The sequence below is a fragment of the Vanessa tameamea genome, chromosome 20 (assembly GCF_037043105.1).
Source record: "Vanessa tameamea isolate UH-Manoa-2023 chromosome 20, ilVanTame1 primary haplotype, whole genome shotgun sequence".
Taxonomy (NCBI): domain Eukaryota; kingdom Metazoa; phylum Arthropoda; class Insecta; order Lepidoptera; family Nymphalidae; genus Vanessa; species Vanessa tameamea.
Genome location: NC_087328.1, coordinates 8,759,835 through 8,782,346, shown reverse-complemented (window position 1 = coordinate 8,782,346; position 22,512 = coordinate 8,759,835). Strand labels below are relative to the sequence as shown.

Here is a 22,512-nt window from a genome sequence, read left to right as displayed (position 1 = left end):
AATACAGAGTGTACCTGTGTCAACACACACATGTGCATAATAACATATCCTGCGTGCTAGTCGTCCTTAAGAATGTGCACTATGGCCAAAATCGGTCAAAACTACGTCATTACCATACTAACTATACTGTCTCAGTTTTACCCGCGTTAAACGTTCTGTTCCGTCTATGTATGTTGTAGTCTAATTTTAAATAGTCTATAGCCGTTATCAATAAATGGGCTATCTAACAATAGTTACCTTAGAGTTTATTAAAATAGCTTTTTTATTTTATACTGCAAGCAAAACCGTCGGCACGTGTCTGTCATGTTATATTTTATATATATTAAAATCTTCTCCGATACGCGTTGCATCTTTTCATACGAGTTTTATGTATATTTGTTTAGTAGTTTTTTTTTAATTATGTAACTGAAAAAAATCCTTTTTTTTTTTATATGTAGTTTAGAAGGTACATATATATAAGAGAAATATAATATTATCTTATATGACATAAAACATATATTAGTATAAATAGGAGTTAATTCAAGCCTTTTATTAATCATTGTCATTATAAAATGTTATCAAAATGTAGTTTAATGGTTTCATTTTTAACCAATTCGTATGTGAACTTATTTATAATACAAATATTAAAATAGATTTAAATTTAATTTTAAAGTATTTTTATATATTAGCTATTATATATTATGATTTATGACTGACTGTTCTTGCTTTTGAGTCACAGCTACCCCACAAGAGACTAGCTAACGGCACAGAAGACGTTGTAGTACTTAAGTGTGTGCGCCAACACAGGTGCAGCTAGTACGTCACTCTCATGACGTAAGAGTCAATTTGAAAGATTCGGAAAAATTCCGACGGATGATCAACGGACAATTCCAGAAGAGAATACTAAGCCACTATACCGACGAGGTGTTCGATTTATTATTAAAACAATTGTAACTATACTAAATTGATGTTTCGAAGTATATTTTTTTAAAAATAACTATGACTAAGTCTCCTATAACAATGACAAGAACATTAAACCAAAATCGATTCCTGGACAAAAAAAAAATATTATGATCTCTGGACTCGTTGAAGCGTCGCTTTCCACTTCAATTGTAATCGGAATAAGTCAGTACTTGGAAACCGTGACTTACTATAAGCTAGGACAATTTTATTTTTACCTTACACCCTTGGGAACCAAGACCTTATTATTAAGGTATTAGAGTATATAATCTTTTGTTATATTGTTGAAGAAAGTAGAGACAAATCGATTTTTGTGTTGTATTTCAACAATTGAAAGGACCACACAGCGCAATGATGAACTTTGCTTTTGTTTGTAAAAAAAATTGTGAAGTTCGAAATTCGTAAAACCTTTTTCGATGTGAACTATTTATAATTCAATGCCAATCAAAATATTATAAACGAATTTATTTTGAAATGCGAAATTCTTATTAGACTATTTCGTTTATGTTATATAAATAATATTGTTCATTAATTGTGTAAAACTATTTTAAATACTGTATTAAAGTTTATTAAAATAAAGTTACTAATAAATTTGATTTCCAATTCGAATATGAAAACTTTTTCCTGTAAGTTTTTTGCGATAAATTCCATTACATGACTTACTATAATATCTTATAAACGTATTTAGAATTTAATGAAATATTATTTCAAAATAAATGCTATATAAAGTGAAAATAATGTCAGTTTTCGATTTCTTCGTTCAAGACACATTGAATTGCATCGATTTTCCTTTCGAATGTCGACTCGAGTCCAATGCCAATGCTATACTCTGATCTAAGTTATAAGATTTTTATTATTTGAAAATAGAACAATAAAAGAAATTCAATTTCTTAAAAAGGTCTTGATTTTAAATTCTGTTTTGATTTTAATAAAAATGCGTAATTAAAATATTTATTTCTATAATTTTTTTAAATATTTATGATTTTTTTAATCTGACGTTTTACATTCATTGTACAAGCAAACACGTAATAAAATATTATTTGTAACAGTTTATTGAAAATAAATATATAACTGTATAAAATATGAAGTGATCCGCGTTCGAAAACTTGGCAAAATTTTTAAAAGACTTTTTCTCTTATAATTGTTTCTATACTTTTAATAATTCCCGTCTTCTTTCTAAATGTTCTTTTAATCCGCTGTTATACAAGACTTGGACTAACTCGTTCGTGACTGCACGAATCAGAGCAAGTTTAGTGCCTAGTTTCAAGTTTGAACTATATTATGTCGTTTGTCCCTTTCTAAGGCTCTGTTTCTGGTCCGTTTTATGTGCCAAGAGATCTGCTTAGTTTTGAACAGATTAATTATGGTGCTGGTATAAATAAAATTAACCATGCAAAACTATCCACCTTTTAAATTATTTTGAGAATTCAATATTCTTAATTTAGTCAATGGTCATACGTTTTTATTTAAATATTGTATCTATTATTTAATTTACATTAGGTCCAGTAAAAAAAAAAAAATTCAAATCAATGAAAAAAGGATTAACATGGACAGTATAGTAACTTTTGTATAGTAAAATAGTGTTACAATACATGCTTAAATATCATGTTAAGACCACGAGTATAACGATATAAATGTATTTTAAATTAATTTGTTACAATACTCTGCAGTAGGTATAAACTTTTTAAATGTTCGTCGTTTAACTACTGGGAATATACTACTCTTCTCAAAAGTACTTTTAACTGTACACATTTATACACAACTGATCAACTTACGTTATATCTCTAACAAAATCCGCTCATTGTTTTACTCAAAACATGTTTAAACTTGTCTGAACATTATAGTGTTATTAATAATGCATACATTATTTTCGAACTAATCTATGAAAACAATTCTGATTTATCGGTTAAATAGTTTTAAAAATATTGCAAAATAGATTTAATAATGTATTTATTTTCCTCTTAGCGTGTTTTAAAATTAAAACATTGTTTCCCATTGTTCCGTACGGACACGTTTTAACAAGTCCAAGTTTCAATAAACAAGTTATTTTCGACTTGATTGACGAACCGACGCCTGACACTGTTTATGAGTTATACATTTCTGTGTACGTTACGGTTGAACGTGACTTGTTCAAATATTCTTTTAAAATACATCACTTTATTTTTGTTCTATTTTTAAATTTGTCGTTTCGTATCGGGATTTTAATTTTCAGTTCTCAACTATTTACTCTTAACGATTTCTGTTGTGTATTAATTGTTGTTAATTGATAATTGAAATTTCTTTTATTTGATTTATAATTGATAAAATATATTAAATGATAAGGCAGAGGCGTGGATAGTGAAAATCTCATTGTGTTTAAAAATAATAAGTTTATTTCACAATAAACCACGATTATTCGTGGCCATATAGTTCAACACAAAACTGTTTATGTTTAGTCGGTTACATGCGGCGCTTAAGAATATGGATAATAATAATTAAATAATCGAAAATCGCTTATAAGAAACATCACAAAAAAAACTAAATGCAATATTTACAAGACAAAACTATAAATCTATTATAAAAAATTAAAAAAATGACATTTATACAAATAAGTATTTATACATTACACGATCGAGAGCATCATCGAGTTTCAGAAACAATTTTAAGATTTCAAATTATTTACATTTTTGTTGATATAATAAGGCATTATACTAATTTTAATAGAATATAATCAAAGTTCGTGAATATTAACGATTCCGTATATTTAACTAATATTTGGCGTCTAAACAAATCGAAGTGAAGCTAATAAAATATATAATACATTATATATATAAAGAACTAAATATGACTATTCGAGAATATTTGGAACTAAAATAAAATTTGAGATCCGTGGATGTAATTTTTCATAAAAAAAAAACTTTAACTAAATGCTATTATAGTTTAATGAATAACTAAATAAATTAAACTAGTCGTAATTATTCTAATTAAAATTGATACAACAAAATAAGAGATCAAATTGAATTGTAACTAAATATAAAACTTAACACAGTAAATGGCCAATGAAAATAATCGTCACCACCATTTTATCAATTTTTTGGAAAATTATTTATGAACTAATATTTGAAACGTTATCGAATTTTACGAATTAAATTTACGAATATTTGAACACATTTTTTTCAATCGATTTTTAAATGCATCGTAAGTGACTACTTAAATCGAACATTATTACATCATATAAACAATTGTGGAGGCGTTTTGTCGAACTTCACTCAAATTTTGAATAAAGAAGCAAAGTCATCAAAAGCGCGATAATATTTAAAAAAAATTAAAAATCGAATTAAAAATGAAATGACCGTTTATTTTCATTTTTAATTCGATCGAAACCACCATTTACGATTTAAGTGCAGTTTGACACAACATCTCGAGAAATTAATATTACAAAAATTATTACAAAAAGACGGATGGACTTAGAAATACGTAACAACAGTCCAGATCTGCTTTGCAGTATCACCGTTAACAATACTTATCTAAAACAATCTTCTTTTTATCTGACAGTATTGAAGAGGGACGAGGCGAGAGACACTTTAAGGATGGCCACAACCATCACCAAATTCACGATGTAGGTCGAATTGCATCTTAAGTGGTAAGGTGGTATATAAGGCTCTCGGGGGCACTCACCTCGCCGATTCTCCTGGGCTTCTTGCCCAGGTTGTCGTGATACCAAGATGTGGCATAAAACCTCGTACAACTCAGCGAGGAGCCGGTTCAATCGTGAAAAGTTCTCCTCAGCCGCCTCTCTTTCGCTCGGCAAGTTGAACGCTATAGCCATCTTTGTCTCTCACAACGCCTTTTTCTACGGAAGAAGCGTGGACAGATTGCGGTTTGTTTTGTATGCATAAATGCTCGCGCGCGTTTGGATTTCGTCTCCCTTCGACTTTTTTATCTTTATGGATAACGACGTTCTATTTCTTTCTAAACCTTTTTTTTCCACTGGTTTATATTTGTGTCAATTTTATGGTCGACTTTTTTCTAAGTAGAGATAATTTCGATGATATTTTTATTTATATTTATATTTTCTGATTTTTATTATTTTTCCAAAAAAAAAAATAAGTCCGTATATTTTCTCGAAAATTATTTCTAACAATAAGTTTTATCTCCTCGAAGATAACACTTTGACACTCGAAAATGGCACACTGAGTCTAAATGTAGAAAAATGTCACAGTTCAATTTGGCTAATAAGATCGGCACTTTGGACCTTTAAAAAATTCACAAGTTCACAAAAAGTTTCAGTAAAACCACAGTCGCGAACATTGTCCGTGAATCACTCGCAATTTAGCGATAACCGATGCTCGGTCGATGACACAATCGCGCTAACTAACGCACTATGCATCGCTCTAGCTTTTCGATGTAAACAAGCTGACACTTCGACTTCGATACAAAAGAGGTCGGCAGACAACTATTGTACGTGCGGCCGGCGCGGAAGCGGATCGTGTAATAAGGGATAATACTTCGTGCACATCATTGCCTCGCTCGACTCGCCGTGCATGTGTGTGCGGTGCATAACGTAAGCATACGCTCACACAGGCGCACCCTATTTGATTATAAATAGTTGAACGCACGGTAGCACGTTCCCTTCGCACTCTACCACTACAATGAACTGCGACACCGTTATCGCTGACTCTTTCCCTCTCGTTGCTTTCTAAATTACGCGTCTCATTTCAAACTGGTTACATCATTGCGATAGCAACGAGGTAGAAAGATGCTTTCTCGGTCTGGTGTTCGGTTTATTTCACCTGGCGACAGAGATGGCGACTACGTGCTCGGTTTTTATTTCGGCGACGAGAAAGCGCGCCAAAGCGGATCGGCCAATGAGGAAGCGAGTTTCGTATGGGGTGAGATGACGTAAGGATGGAGGATTCGAGAGCACGGGGTTGTTAAACGAAAAGCGTTCACTCGGCTATGAGCTTGCGAGTTTGACTCGTGGATGCGATTTGCGTGACGCGTTGTCTTAACGGCTCTTTGTTCTCGTAAGCTGGTTTAATGCGAGTTTAGGATCGCAATGCGATATGACAGGATTACGCGTGTGTTTTATTCGTAGTAATTTGGTAATGTTTGTAGTTTAGCGTTCGTGTATAAACGGTTTTATGGTCGTGGTTTTGCCATCGGTTTGTGCGAAGGTGATTCTGGGTTTATTGGCGTTTAGGGCCGAGTGGAAACCTTTGTTTAGACTGACTCAATACCGGTAATAAAATTGATAAATGCCTTTAAGATGTAAACGGTTTCATAAAAAGTAGACGTGATTTCGAAACTGTGCCGATTTTATATCTTAGTGTCGCTCAAAGTGTTTTAAACGTTGATCTTTGATACGAAGTGGAAAAAAAATAGTGTCTTTTATATTTTGTTGATTTTTTCATTAAAGTATTACTCAATTTTAGCGGTAATTTAAATTGTAGAATAGAGTTACGTATTTGTTTTCAATTACGATTTTTAATTCGATTCGGATTTAATTATTTAAATATTACGAAATCAGCTTATCGAGAACAGTGTCAGAGTGTTTATGGCTCGAATGAGAAATGTTTTTCAGATCACATCGTTTATTTATAATTAACACATTTTCAATGTAAATTCAAGAAATATTAACACATTATTACCGTGGATAAACTTAAAATTTTCAATACCAATAAAAACATCTACCTTGACTCTATACTGAACCCAACACAAAGATAGTCCGCAAAATGGGGTCATAAACAAAATAAAATTACCCGAACATAGCTATATTTATTGAAAACAATCGAGTCTCAAAAATACGTTTAGTCAAATATATCTTTATAAAAATAAAAATAAGTACTATAAAATTAAAATTAGTAATAAATTATAAACAGATCTACTCGAAAAAAAAAAATTATGAATATTTTCTTTATCAGGTAGGTAAGTTACGATCTTTCCTGCCTATATACACTAGACATATGTTATTAGTAGAATTCAGCCAATACACATCCAAATCAGACCAAATCATCAAATCTAAGTTATATTATAATTACACTGACTTACAGATTACTATAATACACTACAAGCATAATTACACTGACTTACGCATTACTATAATACACTACAAGTAATAATAACAACGCATACATCATGATAATATACAACCTCTTTGCATAACTAAGTACATTCCATAATTCTTAATAAAACATACAGAATAATTATCATAAAGTTACATATTCATTATATGCTACTAAGTGCAGATGTTAGTACTGGAGAAACAAATAGAACAGGATAATATAACCTATATAAACTACCAATATAACATAGTACTAATTATTTTTTTTTTTTTATAATCGACTCTACAATTTATTTAGTCATCATCATCACTATAGAAATAAGATCAATCCTATTTTAAAAACAGTATTGATTATTTTTATAACCTGATTTATTTATATGACATGCTATTTAAAGTTATACGAAAACTTCAACAAAATTAAAAAAAAACAACAATACGATTTCTGTATTCAGCCTTAACTTAACAACTCATAATATGCAAATAATTTCCAGAGTATTTTAATTATCAACTAAAATATAACGAAAATAATTTGCAATATTAAAATAATGATCGTAAAATGTTACTGCAAATAACTGTCCCGATGCTGGGCAAGGCCTCCCTTAGAGAGGCTTGGACCTTATTCCTCAACAATCCTCTAATATCAAATATAGGTTACCTAACGATATTACACGATACACTCTAACAAGTCAGTGAAAACTCGATTGTGTTTGCTCGGACCTCAACAAATTTTTGGTCCTATTCGTAAAATAGTTTTTTTTTTTAATTTAATAATATTAAAAAATTATATTCGATTCAAGAATTCATTAAAATCATGTTATGTCTTGTTCAGTTAAAAGTAGGGCGATGAGTCATACACAAAGTAAGCGAAGCGTTTAAGTAATATCTTCAATAGTAGTTTTAATTATCGCTACGTAATATTCACTATCAAAACGTCATATATACATATATGTTAAGGGAACATAGTCACAAGTTCGATTCGCTAAGGGCTATTGTAGTATAAACACATACATGTTATAGCAACTTCGATCTCAAGATATATTCTATCAAATTTAAAATATTCTTCATTGAATTAAATATATAGTTTAAAACGAGTTTACTGAGCAGAGTAAGGAACTCAGTACTCCTTCCCACCAACTTGTATAAGTATGTTAATTCTTTTCAAAATCAACATCAAAACTTTATTCAAGTAGGCTTTGACAAGCACTTTTGAATCATCATTTGAGAAACTGTATTAAGTGAACCTACCACTGGTTCGGAATGTAGATTCTACCGAGAAGAACTCAGTAGTTACTCTTTTTCGACGTCTAAAAATACAGACATGTTAGTAGTTAAATACAATTATATATTTATGTAATATATCCTGCCTGGAAGTCAACAAGCATTAACTCTACGCTTTTTTTATCATCTATATAATCTTGTATCGAATAATATACCTTATTATCCGGTAATAAGCTTTATTTATACATTTAATTTCCTCAATTTTTTTATTAATAGACCACGATTTACTTTATCAATAAAATATTCCTCATTTATTTATTAAATATATTTATCAAAATCAAAATATTCTTTATTCCAGTAGGTTCATAAACGCACTTTTAAATCGTCATGTTGCTGTGTTGAATTAAATGTAATGCTACCACCGGTTCGGAAAGTAGATTCTACTGTGAACCAGCAAGAAACTCAGTAGATACTATTTTCCATCATTTTAATTACAGATATCAGTAAATTACAGTTAAATGTTTGTATATATTACTAGAGATCTATAAATACTAAGTCCACTCTTTTGTTATTTAATATAATCTTGTATTTAGTAATATACCTTATTTAACAATGATTTTTAAACAGAAGCTTTAAATTTTTTAATAGATCAAGTTAAAAATTTATCTTATTATAGTAAGGAATACCGTGTGACCTAGGAGTTTATTATAAATAAATAATAAATATTGGACAACATCACATACATTACTCTGATCCCAATGTAAGTAGCTAAAGCACTTGTGTTATGGAAAATCAGAAGTAACGACGGTACCACATGCACCCAGACCCAAGACAACATAGAAAACTAATGAACTTTTTCTACATCGACTCGGCCGGGAATCGAACCCGGGACCTCGGAGCGGCGTTCCCATGAAAACCGGTGTACACACTCGACCACGGAGGTCATTAGATTAGTTTACCTTTCCTCCTCGTGTCTATACAATGATTGATTTGAATTCAAATATTTAATCACTTACTCGAGGGATGAGGTGACTCTCACTTATTCTATTTTAAAACCTCATAATATTTATATTTTATATATTTCATTTTTCACACATAACATTACGTGCCTCTTGAAGTCTCCCTGCTGTGCAACAAAGTACGTAAATAATATTTAAATTAAATTAAAAAAGTAGTAAATACATGTTAGGAGACTAAAAGTTTTTTTTTATGGCATTGGTTGGCGGACGAGCATATGGGCCACCTGATGGTAAGTGGTCACCACCGCCCATACACAAAGGCCCTGTAAGAAATATTAACCATTCCTTACATCACCTATGCGCCACCAACCTTGGGAACTAAGATGTTATGTCCCTTGTGCCTGTGATTAGATTACACTGTATTATCTTTTATTTTGATTATAAGTACTAGTGGTTTTTCTGTACTATAATTATTAATCTTACATACATAAAGTGACCTTGCTATTAAATATTTCTAAAATTTATTATTAAATACAAGATGGCTGACGGTTATATAAGAAATGGTTATTTACTCAAAAAAGATAGAAGACTTGCCCAGCTGAGCTGTGAGACGTTTACAGGCAGTTACTTTACTTTTTATACTTTAAGTAGTTACTAGTGTATTGTTAGTGTTAGTACCTTGCATTTGACCAAAATTAGGTGCTAACTATCCATAAAATGTTTTATTTCAAATTTCATATTATATTCTATACATCGGTAACGTTTTAAACCGTTTATATATAATTAGTATCATAGAAATTATATACAATTATTGTATTAATTACTTAGCTCTTATATAACCTCCTTGATGGTAATGATCATGAATTAAATTCCTAATTATAATAATATTTATTACGGCACAGATAAATATTTGTAAATAAAATACTGAAACATAAGCTTTGTTTCGTAACTTCAACTTAACATCTATAAACATAAATATTTTTAATCCTTATCAAAAATCGTTTAATTGTATATAGTTGACTATATTTTTCATTAAAGAAAAATTATTAACTGAGTTTGTTTTCTTTTGAAGGTAGATCGTTTGATAATTAAATTTACCCAATCTTCTGTTATTTGTAGTATTTTGATTCATTATTAACAAGCCAATCGTAACTTCTAAATTACGCCTAGTAAGAAAAATGAATCGTTACTTTATAGTAACCGGGTAACTGTCTATTAGATTTCACTGAATTTATGAACTATCTAATTCTAGAAAAAATATAAACTTTAAACTATTCAAATATTTAACAGAACTTACTGCTGAGTTTATTGCGAGTTTATCTCGGTAGAATCTACTCTCCTTACAGGTGGTAGTTTTTCATTCATCATATTTCCATTACTTTTGTATAATACAAAAAGTATCTTATTCCTATTTGAAGTGGCGGAAGAATTACCGACAGATGGCGTTAGTTGTACCATCGTAAATAGTTACCAGCTCCGCTTTTTATGACTATCGGTTTTTATACCAATATAGAATATAAATTTAAAGACAAATAATAATAATAATTTAAATTAATTGCAACCGTTTATGTAAAATTTATTTATAACGTTAATGATTAATGAAAATAATAATTATAGTATAAATTCTACAATTATTAATATTTATTTTTATAATTCGTTAGTGTAATAATTTAACAATGACTTTATTCTTCTTTTTAATGCTTAAGCAAGCCTTAAAACTGCTTTTATGTCGAGACACTTTCTATATTTCTGTATATATACAGTAATAACGTCGCCTCAAAATATATATCAACGATTCCAATTAAGGCATCCCGTGTCGTGGGTCCGGAAACATTAACACTGTGACTAATACATATTTGTATGTATAACATAAGCGGAGATCGAATCCGCGAATATATTTAAGGTGGGTTTCCGAAGGACAGGCAGATGCCCTTTATGGTAACTGTTGACATTTGTCCGTGGAAATATAAGCAAATAGTTTCTGGTCACACCGTCTACTTTGTGTAAGGGGTGGGAATTTGGGGGCTATGCTAGGTAACCTATGTATTCTTTTGATGAAATTTCATGATAAATATTACAGCTCGCAGTGTGGTCGTTCGAAGTGTGTGTACTCCCGTGGCTGCATAGTTAGGTCTTCCTTAATTTTGGGCGCCGTTGAAATTGGTCAAGAGGACATCATCATCATCATCCCTAGTTAGATAGACATCCCTATTAGTATAACATTAAAAATTCCCCCAAACCTCCACCAAGTTTGGGGGGTTATGCAGGTGCTCTGTGACCTTTTTTGTACTCCTGACTTAATATGTAAAATTTCATGATAATCAGTTGAGTAGTTTAGTCGTGAAAACGTAAGAAATATACAACCTTAGAAGCTGCATGTTATGACCCTTATACCTGTAATTAAACTGGCTCACTCACACTTCAAGCGGGACAACAATACTAAGTACTGCTGTTTGGCGGCAGAATATTATATAACAAGCCTTACACAAAGACCAAGTAAAATATTAGTAGTAGATCATATATTAGTTGGGATTACATTTTTAATAAATTTATCTGCAAAAGATGCGATTAAGATGTTACGTCCATTTTATCTAACTGTTTTGTAACTGTCAAGTATATTGTCATTAGAGTATCGCCTAGTATTAGTTGACTCATCCTTCAAGGACCATCGATTCAAAGTATTGATATTTCGTTGCAGAATAACTGATGAGTGGGGTACCCAACAAGGACTTACATGTTCTATGGTTATATCTATAAAAGACATACCGTTCAATATGAAAGATATTAATATGGCATATATAATATTTGAAGGTCAAGGAAAGGTAAATATGTAAATCTGACGGCTGAGCTAAGGAGTAGGAGACTACTCTTTTAAATCTTATTCGACGCTACTGTAATGTTCGTCAGTAGATTCTGTTTTTTCTGTGATTTCTGTTATTTTGATTCAGTACTGAGTACCAGACAAATTACAAACACAAATTAAGAGCAAACAAAATCAGTGTGGATCGTCCCGGTTTGAACTGATAACCTGAGGCGCATTTTCTAGTCATTAGGCATTATTGGCTCTATATTTTTACAGTACCGATATATACATATCGCTGTGAAAGAAAGAAAAGCTCAAGCGCCATAATGATAGTTTTGAAAATGAGATTAAAATTAAAATTAGTAAACCTCATTTTTCAAATTTACCATTTTGTGTTTAGATCTTTAATTGCATTTAGAGTTACCTGATATAAATTAATATATATATTTCTTTGAAACGTCGTTAATTGATCAGAAAATATATATCATAAGTGTAAAGGACGAAACACTAAAGCGATACGATGGATGAGATAAGAAATGAGATTTAAAGTGAAAACTTTAAACGTCATTTCCTAATAGTCCCACTATGGCACTTGAGCTTTTCTTCTTCCCAAGGACGATATTAGTAAATTCACGCTCACTTCAAAAGGGACCGAAGCTGATTTCGTACAACTCACCGTAGCGGCTACCGGTCGATTTCACGGTAGGGATTAATCCTGGTCGCCCTTTATGAATTATTTGTTACTGGAGGTCTCTGGTCTTTCTTTATAAAGTATAATAATAATATATACAGACACACTTTAATTTATATGATTATCTATACGTTAAGAGAAAACTTTGGACCCCTTTTGCACGCAAGGATGTGAGGGCAAACTCATCCGTGCGCTCAATATGAATTTATATGGAGCAAGCTACGAGGTCAGACTAGAGGAAGGAATCTATATTTACTATGTTATTGTAAAACAACGACTCATCTCGTTGGGTTATCTACAGAAAATATATTATATTGAACCGGGCACAAGGGACATGACATCTTAGTTCCCAATGTTGGTGGCACATTGGCGATTTAAGGAGTTCTTCCAGCGTCATTGTTTATGGGTCCTGGTGACATCAGGTTGCCCATTTGCCCGTCTGTATATACATTTTCAAAATATGATTTGAGATGCCCAAGTGGTTAGAAAGCGTGCATCTTAACCGATGATTGCGGGCTCAAACCCAGGCAAGCACCACTGAATTTTCATGTGCTTAGTCTGTGTATATAATTCATCTCGTGCTCGGCGGTGAAGGAAAACATCGGGAACCTGCATGTGTCTAATTTTAACGAAATTCTGCCACATGTGTAACCAACCCGCATTGGAGCAGCGTGGTGGAATATGCTGAGAGGAGGTCTTAGCCCAACAGTGGGAAATTTACAGGCTAATGTTATTGTGCATTTATATCAAGCCACTAGACCAACGAGGCAGTCAATATAATACCATTACTGGGTGTTATCAAAAGCAAAAATTAAATATAAAATTTGATTTAAAGCCTGTTTAAACATCACATTTTGAAAGCGTCATGGTGTGAACGTAAATAAATTTATGATGCCTCCATTACCATATAATATTCCTGTTCAATTTCACATTACAAAGCGAAACCTGAATAAATGCAATTTGCATGAAATTCGACGCTCCGTAATTAAAATTACACGTGATGATATAAATTTTAAATACATTGATTATTATTTAAATATAACTTTATATCATTTTATTTATTATTTTTTTTAATTTTACTATTCATTGAGAGACGGTAGGTGTTGGCGAATTCAATGAAAAATCATCAATCGGTTCACCCAGTCAAAAGTTCTGAGGTAAAAAACATAAAAAAAATAAATACAGACGAATTGATAACCTCCTCATTTTTGAAGTCGGTTAAAAAGTAGTACCTTCCGCTCATAAACATGAACAATGTTGGAAGTATGAAATACTACTTGTCGGCCGCAGCTTCGCTCGAGTTTTTGGGTTTGGTCTTCAAATATTGTGTGAAGTGTCCTTCCAAGGAGTTCAAGCTTGTTGCATACTAAATTTCATCAAATGCGGTTCAGTGGCTTGGCCGTGAAAGATCAACAGACAGACAGACATAATTTCTTACGCATTTATAATATTAGTATAGATATGTGCTTGGGCTTTATATGTATTTACTCTTGATCGGTGCTCATCTTGTCTTCAGCGAAGAAGAAATTGTGAAGAAATCGAAGTAGAATAAACTCTTCGTCTTCTTCAAGCGTGAGGACGCTCAACATGAGTCTTTTACTCGTCATAGCGATACAAAGTATTGATTTAAAAAGCGGTACGTATTTATTGGTTTCATACGACGGCATTGGTTTCGATCCTTGAGAGTACTATAAACGCTATAGGATCTGTCAGTCTGTTTGCTACTCATCGCAACAAAACCACTGAATTGATTGTAATGATATGTGACCCACGCCTGGGACCTAAATTATACGGACATATAAATACAGACGGATGACGGATAAAGTTGAAACAACTATTTATTTTCTTTAGTAATAAAGTCAAATTGTCAAGTATCCATGGTCGAGGTCCCAGGTTCGATTCCCGGCCGAGACAACGTAGAAAAAGTTCATTAGTTTTCTGTGTTGTCTTGGGTCTGGGTGTATGTGGTACCGTCGTTACTTCTGATTTTCCATAACACAAGTGCTTTAGCTACTTCCATTGGGGTCAGAGTAATGTATGTGATGTTGTCCAATATTTATTTAAAAAGAAAGTCAAACTTAAGATTACATAACACATATTATATCATAAAATGAACTCTAATTTTGAGTTGACTGAAAGATAACATATATTAGAAATAGGTACGAAATTAAGATTTAGAAATAAAAATAAATGAAAACTTAACGCTAAAACAGCAAAACGCATTGTAAATTTTGATACTTTTGATATCACACAATATATTATATGAAATTCATGATATGCAATATTTTACGCTTATAAGAGGAAAAACGAAAAGCTTTTATAATCATAAATTCGTCGTATCGACGATTTTCCGCGTGACCACTCGGGTTAATAGTTTGAGTGCATTTCACTGACGTAACGGGTTCACATTATCATATTCATTATGTTTGTACACAAGTCCATTTATTAAATATTTAATAAGATTGTAAAACTTATCATATTTTATCTCATTTATAATAGTAATCTTATGTATTAATAGCGTAAGTCGATTTTTGTCCCAGTGATTATGGGACGATAGCTGCACATAGAAGATCGGTTATGGTCTCATTTTGAAGAGCTCCAGCCGTAGATGTGTAGAAAATTAAAGAGGATTCTTGATTGCAATTTACTAAATAGTTACGATTTAACAAATAATTAATTTAAGAGGGCGGAAAAACGTTACTGGCCGGGTAGAGAGCGGCGCTATAAAAAAAAACAAATGTGACCAACGAAACGTGCGAACATACGTCATTAGTTTACAATTAAATAAAATCAAAACAAAATCTGTCGTAGGTTTCGAAATTCCCAAAAATCTCTTAAATAAACGCGAAGTTTCGCAGACGACCTACTAGTTTATTTGAATTTCGATACAATATTGAGCACTTGTAAATTAACTTGATTATGTTTATAAGTGTATAGTCTATTCCCAAAAGAACAAAATTAATTAAACAACATTTGACATCAAATTGACGCGATATCATTGGTCGGTTGCTTGGAGAATTTATGATACTTATTATGGAAGAAATGGAGTATCGAATATCGAAACTGCTATGAGAACTTTGAAAGTGAAATAAAATTGGATACAAATATAACAGTTAAATCGTGTTGTATTAAAAATAAAGATATGTTATGTAATGTTCACATGTAAGATCGACTTACAACTTACTTTAAAGTTGCTCAGCAAGGCAGGACAGTATTTCACGTCGGCCCATCGCCTAAGACTATACAAGGCGCAAAATCGGCTTCAAATGGAGTACTGCTCTCACCTCTGGGCGGCTGCTCCCCAGTACCAGCTCCTTCCATTTGACCGTATCCAACGTAGAGCAGCTCGAATTATCGACGATCAAGCCCTTTCTGATCTGCTGGATTCTTTGGCGTTGCGTAGAAATGTTGGATCGCTCTGCATCTTCTACCGAATTTCCTACGGGGAATGTTCTGAGAAATTGTTTGGATTATTCCCGGCTGCTGAGCTTCACCTTCGGACATCTCGTCAAAATTGTAAGTTTCACCCGCACCACCTAGATGTCCGAAAAATTACAACAGTGCGATTTTTAAGAAATTTTCTGCCTCGCACAACCACTCTGTGAAACCAGCTTTCGCCGGCGGTTTTTCCGAACCGATACGACTTGGGAACCTTCAAGAAAACACCATAAACATCAGCTCGCTGTGCACACACACCGTCTTCACCGCGCGCTAATTTTTATATATCTTATTTTCCCGCGCTTACCGCGACGTGTGTCACTCGAGATGACAGATACATAAATATACAGATAATATATTTTCGTATAAAATATAATAGGTACTAATTATGTTATTACAGATCTGCGTACACTACATGTTAATCAAGCGTTTTTAGTAGCATACCATATATTTGAGTTAGTGGCCAATCGCATAAAATACAAAAATATAAGGTTTGTTTACCTTAATTCTTCGATTGGAATAGGCTATATATATATATTATTATAAAATTAAAACGGTACAATTCGTAAGCAAAACTAATGAAATATTAATACTAATTTGGAAATTCTTGTCAGAGTTGCCGTTGAGAAATTTTTTAGCGCTTATTTAAAACTTCTTTCGGTTTCGTAGAGCGATACTTTTATTATTTTCGCCATACTTACTTTAAAATTAAAATTTTAAATAAAGTCCAAACCACAATATAACGAAATAGAAGATTATTTCTAGCAGTTTTAGCCACAAACTACGCAAAACTAAAATTAAGTTTAATCCTATATATTTGAATATATAATGGATAGTTTGGAAAACAAACTGACACTTACTAACTGTGATATGTTTTGATAGAATATATATATATATATATATATATATTATATATATATATATATATATATATTATATATATTTATATATATATTTATTCAAAACTCAGTGATAGCGATCCAATTCTATTCAATTCAACTCATATATTCCAAACATTGTAAACGGTCAAATGATAACTGAGAAATGTCCCCAAATGTACGAACAGTTACATATTGTTGCACGTGGGATGAGAGATGGCGTTTTTTTTATGAATATAATTTACAAGAACATGCTATACACGCTTGTCACGTGTCTAAATTTAAAGCGAGTAAAACTGCAAATTGTAGAATTATGTAATAATATTATATATATAGTATTTTTCTCCGAAAAACGCTGCAACTCCTGGTATAGTTTTTATGTATTTGGATTTAGTAGTTTTTTCAGTTTGGTATTATAAAAAAAACGTCTACACATTCTTTGATAGAATATATTCCTTTTTTGAAATTCTGTATATTTAGGTCATAGCGTAATGTTCAATAAATCAATTTCGTTTCGTTTCGTGTACATATGAAAAATAAAGATACACTAATCATTTATGTAACTATTCGTATGCCGTAAATGAAAAACGGTCATTCATTTTCCATCGCTGCTGTGAGCAGGCTTAAAAACTATTAAAAACAGCTGAGGACCGAACAATATGTTAAACCAAGGGGAGGCAATCATATGAAAGCTTTCCGGTATCGACGCTAAAATGAACAGTTTTTCATTAGTTTAACTTTATAATATGCACGTATTATATGTACGACTGTTATATGTGCACTAACAGTTAATTTATTTTAAATAAAATTATGACTAGTTTTAAGGTCTAGGTATATTATTGTATACCTAAAGAATTTATTTTACAAATACGATTTGTTATGATTAAAGGCATTATTTTTTTTACATTACATTAACAGCCTGTAAATTTCCCATCGCTGAACTAAGGCCTCCTCTCCTTTTTGAGGAGAAGGTTTGGAGCACATTCCACCACGGTCCTCCAATGTGAGTTGTGGGATACATATGTGGCAGAATTTCGTTGAAATTAGACACATGCAGGTTACCTCACGGTGTTTTCCTTCACCGCCCAGCATTGTAAACACAAATCAAGCACATGAAAATTCAGTGGTTCCTGCCTCTGTTTGATCCGCAATCATCGGTTAAGATGCACGCGTTCTAACCACTGGGCCATCTCGGCTCGCATTAAAGGCATTATATATAGGCCAGTCAATAAAGCCCGTGAAGGTCAAGTAATTAGTATCATTATGATTTTTTGATATGTGGTGTCGGATAGCGGTGGAAAAGCGTTTTTGCTTATAACTTTGTGAAAAAAATTGTTAGATGGTTGAAAATTAGACAGAAGGTGTAAATAATTATAACTTACCTTGTATTAAAATTTCAACCTTTTTTGTTTAGTGCAAAAAAAGTTATTAACAAAAAAGAATGTTATTTATGTTATAATGAATTTTAAGTGAAAGTTCATTGAGTGCGATGCGAGTAAAATTCCAAGGTCAGCTTTGAGTGCAGCGCTTCCGATGCGAGCGGCTTATCAATTCTTTTTTTTTAACACTGTCATTTAGTTTTATGTATTGACAAAGCTAATGTTCTGTGTTTGTGGTATTTTATTATTTATATATATTATATTTCAAATATTTCTTATATAAAACGTTTAACTGTCACTCTAAATGTGGATTATGTTGAACAAAATATTGAACTAACTTAGACTTTACATAAAACAATAAATATCAACTGACAATCGAATGAGGTTTTAATATTAAATTTATTTATGTTAATACATAATATATACTTTGAAAAACGTAGTATATGACTAGATAAAAAAGTTAGGTAATAAAAAATATGTAAGTTGTCACGTGCACACGTCCGCGGACGCGAGCCCTGTTAATAAATTGCAATCTGCAGCCAGATTAGCGACCAACCTGAAGAGTTCATTGCACGGCTTGTGGGCGTGGAATGCACAGAGCTGATATTACATAAAATTTAATAATATAATAAAGATCACATAATTATTGATGACCATTAAAATGTAATCAGGGTCAATATTTTATTGTGTAATATCAAAAAAATGAAATTATTTAAATCATAACACAATGAGCCTTCAAACAAAGGCTTATGGGCCATTATAGTGTAGCAGATATATTTCTGTCATACCTCTTACGGTTATGTAAACATTATACATTGCGTTGTATCAGCTCTATTGAATTAACATAATCCACTACGTGTTAGAGTTATGAAGGGAGATTGTCTCGTCCATACTGCACCTGTGATTTCAAATTCATATTATTTACCGCTTTTATTACAGACTTTCATTAAACAGTCACACTGGGTTGACTTCGGTAGTGAAAACTGTGGGAAAAGGGAAAATTTAAACACCATGTATCATATACTGGCGTTCGTTGACATTGATGAACTACCTTTTCCATATATATGTAATTACAGGGTGTATCAATTTACAAATAAATCCTCAAAGTAACCTACAATCCTTGTGCTTGTTCTCGACCCGATATTGAGATGGCCCAAAGATTAGAACTCGTAAGTCCTTGCGGGTTCAAACTTGAGCAAGTATTGAGTGTAAAATTCACCTCGTGCTCGAAAAGGAAACCTTTATGAGGAAAGCTGTGTATATGTTGGATGAAATGACGTCATACGTGTTTTCCACATTGGAACAGCGTGATGGAAGAAGACAGAAACTTTCTCAAGAGGAAAAGAAATCTTGTTCCATTGCGACGTTTAGATACTAATTATTGCTTCACTTTTTAGGTGAATGTATTCTCAGTCTCAACGTTAATACTAATAAGTAAAACTTAGGCTAGTGTATATGTTACTGTAAAAGCTCGAACTACGGTAAATCTTAAGATTTTCCAGTAAAACCTAAGATTTACCGATTATGAATGTTAAATGTACATAAAACTTTGGGATTCGAACTTTTACCATCATTCACTTGGTAAATCTTAAATTTTACTGGAAAATCTTATGATTGACCTTAGTTCGAGCTTTTACAGTAACATATACAATATCAGCTTGATTAGAATTCTTACAGCAGGAAATCTTTAGTAACAAACGTATGGCTGTGCGGTTGGATCACTTCAACATAACCGTCGTCATATATAGGAACACCTTCAACTATGATACCCTGTGAAGAGAATCATTTGTCCATGTTTTATTTGATTTGAATGAAATAATCAGCTCTAAAGTGATTTTGTTTTTTGTTATCTGAGTATAAAATACGAAATGGGTCAACTGTAAATGGTCCCTTTAACCCGTAGACTAGCACTATTACAAGTAGATAAATAATTCCTTACACCAACAAACCTGACAAACCGTAGTGCGACTTCAAACACCCGCAAGTCAACTCAATTTTCTAGTGCTCGGTGTTGAATGAAACCTGTATGTGGTTACTAATCCGCATTTGAGCAGCGTGGTGGGATTCGATCCAAAAATCTCAACGGCGAACCCAGCATTGGGATAATCACATTAAGCTAAGCTTGTCATAAATTATAAATTATCCATGTTAAGTTCAAAATTCAAATTTTTTTTTTAGAAAATAAATATCATTTCATAAGTAGCTACTTGTTTATTGATAGCACTTCTGCCTTTAAGGGTAAGGTAAAAAAAACATTAATAGTAAATCTGGGCTTGTCTTTTAAAAAAATACAGCTGAGTGCTATAAAAAAGGGTAAACAATCTTTTTTCATCATACAAGCTCGGACAGGTTGGGCGAAAGATAAATATAAGGTAAATGCCACTATATTGGACCATATATTAGTCAAAGGCTTTTATTAATAGTGATTTTTTGGAAATCGAAAAAAAATATAGTTTAAATCCATCAGATATATATATCTACATCTGATGGATTAAATAAACGATGAATTGAGGCTTTTATCGTGTTTCGGCGGAAATTAATGAATTTTTAAAAAAATTTATAACACTTTTTTTTAATTATACGCACATTTTATAGAAGCAGCTTAATATTTTACGATTATAATTAATCATTATTGCCATCTTATTTTTTGAATATTACCTGGAACTAGTTCACCATTGGGCTCTTTACCCTATGAATGATTCTACTACGCAATAGTGTAACATAAACCCGACATGTGCCGAGGATCATTTGAAAAAAAAAAAATACATTGTAAAAAAATATGAGTAAATTTGTAAAGCTATTAACAGATAAGGATAGACCCATTAGAATTCAGATAACTTTGCCATTATTAAAAGTAATATATTACTCGGATTTCCTGATACGGAACAGTTTGAAAGTTTGTTGAGATTTCACATTAACTTACAGTGTAATTATTGCGAAATGTATTATTTTGTTGTCACTTTTCGTTGAGGTTTTTCGTCGTTCTAATAGTTCTACTCGATGTATCGTATATTAAATCTATATATTTTTATAAAAGCGAAATACAATTTACTGATTGTAATGGTTTACTGATCGCCTAGCGATGTTAAAAGTCGCAGGATCGTTCCTGACCCTTTGGGCTAATGTCGTCCCCACTCCAACACAAGTGACTAGCTTAAAAGGATTTTTTTCCTATTTACGATAGGAATATAAGTAATTCCTTCATTAATTTGGGGCATTACTACTATACTTTATAAAAAATATTAAAATAAAAATAAATCACGAACTTGAAATTTGGCATGTAGGTTCCTTATAGGCTGTAGACATTCGCTAAGAACGGATTTTACGAAAATCTACTCCTAAGAGAAATCGTATTGGACACAAATGTTGTTGTCTACTGTTCAGCAGTTGTGCGAGATTTTTCGGTTCTCCACCTTCCCTATCTAGGCAGTTCCCTCCTTCTTCAGGTCATTATTATCTAATATAAAGTATTATGTTATACGTGTAATACAACGATACGGACCTTCTTAAATAAACGCTAATTTTATTATCCGAAGCGCAAATATAAACAAACTAAGATTTAGGACGAGGGTAGCACTATTCAATCAACCTATATTTAGACTCGGACTTAAAGATTCCTTTGTTCGGTATCTCGTTGCAACTGACTTTGATTTTACGACATTGCAAATTACTCTAAATATATAAATTAAATATCAATATTTAGACTTGTAGTAGTGATGTTTTCCTTAACCGCCGAGCACGAGATGAATTACAAACACAAATTAAGCACATGAAAATTCATTGGTGCTTGCCTGGGTTTGAACCCGAAATCGTCGTTTTAGATGCACGCGTTCTAACCACTGGGCCATCTCGGAAGGGTGAGTGAGCCAGTGTAACTACAGACACGAGTGGAAAACGTCTTAGTTCCCAGGGTTAGTGATGCATTGGCGATGTAAGGAATTGTTTTTTTTTTTTTGGGGACAATGTCTTAGAGCAGTGGTGATCATTTACAATTAGGTGGCCCATTTGACCGACCGCCTACCTATTCTATTCAATCTGCAGTCAACCTTGGGAACCGAGATACCTTTTATGTGCCTTATATCTGTAATTATTCTGACCCATATAAACTTCAAACCGGAAGTTAAGAATACTTAGTATTGTTTGACGGTATAATGTGAGATGAGC

General features: G+C 32.2%; 1 protein-coding gene across 2 annotated transcripts in view; it reads right to left on the bottom strand.

The window, feature by feature from the left end:
- LOC113401615 (uncharacterized) overlaps positions 1 to 22,512 on the bottom strand; it is a 252,847-nt gene that overhangs the window by 118,463 nt on the left and 111,872 nt on the right. The window contains exon 2 of one of the 2 annotated variants that reach the window (XM_064217974.1): positions 4,597 to 4,947. In XM_064217974.1, the coding sequence (XP_064074044.1) occupies positions 4,597 to 4,747 (151 nt within the window). In that variant the 5' untranslated portion in view covers positions 4,748 to 4,947. Of the gene's footprint in view, positions 1 to 4,596; positions 5,534 to 22,512 lie in introns of those variants that run through there. The other variant, XM_026641593.2, reaches the window with a different exon arrangement.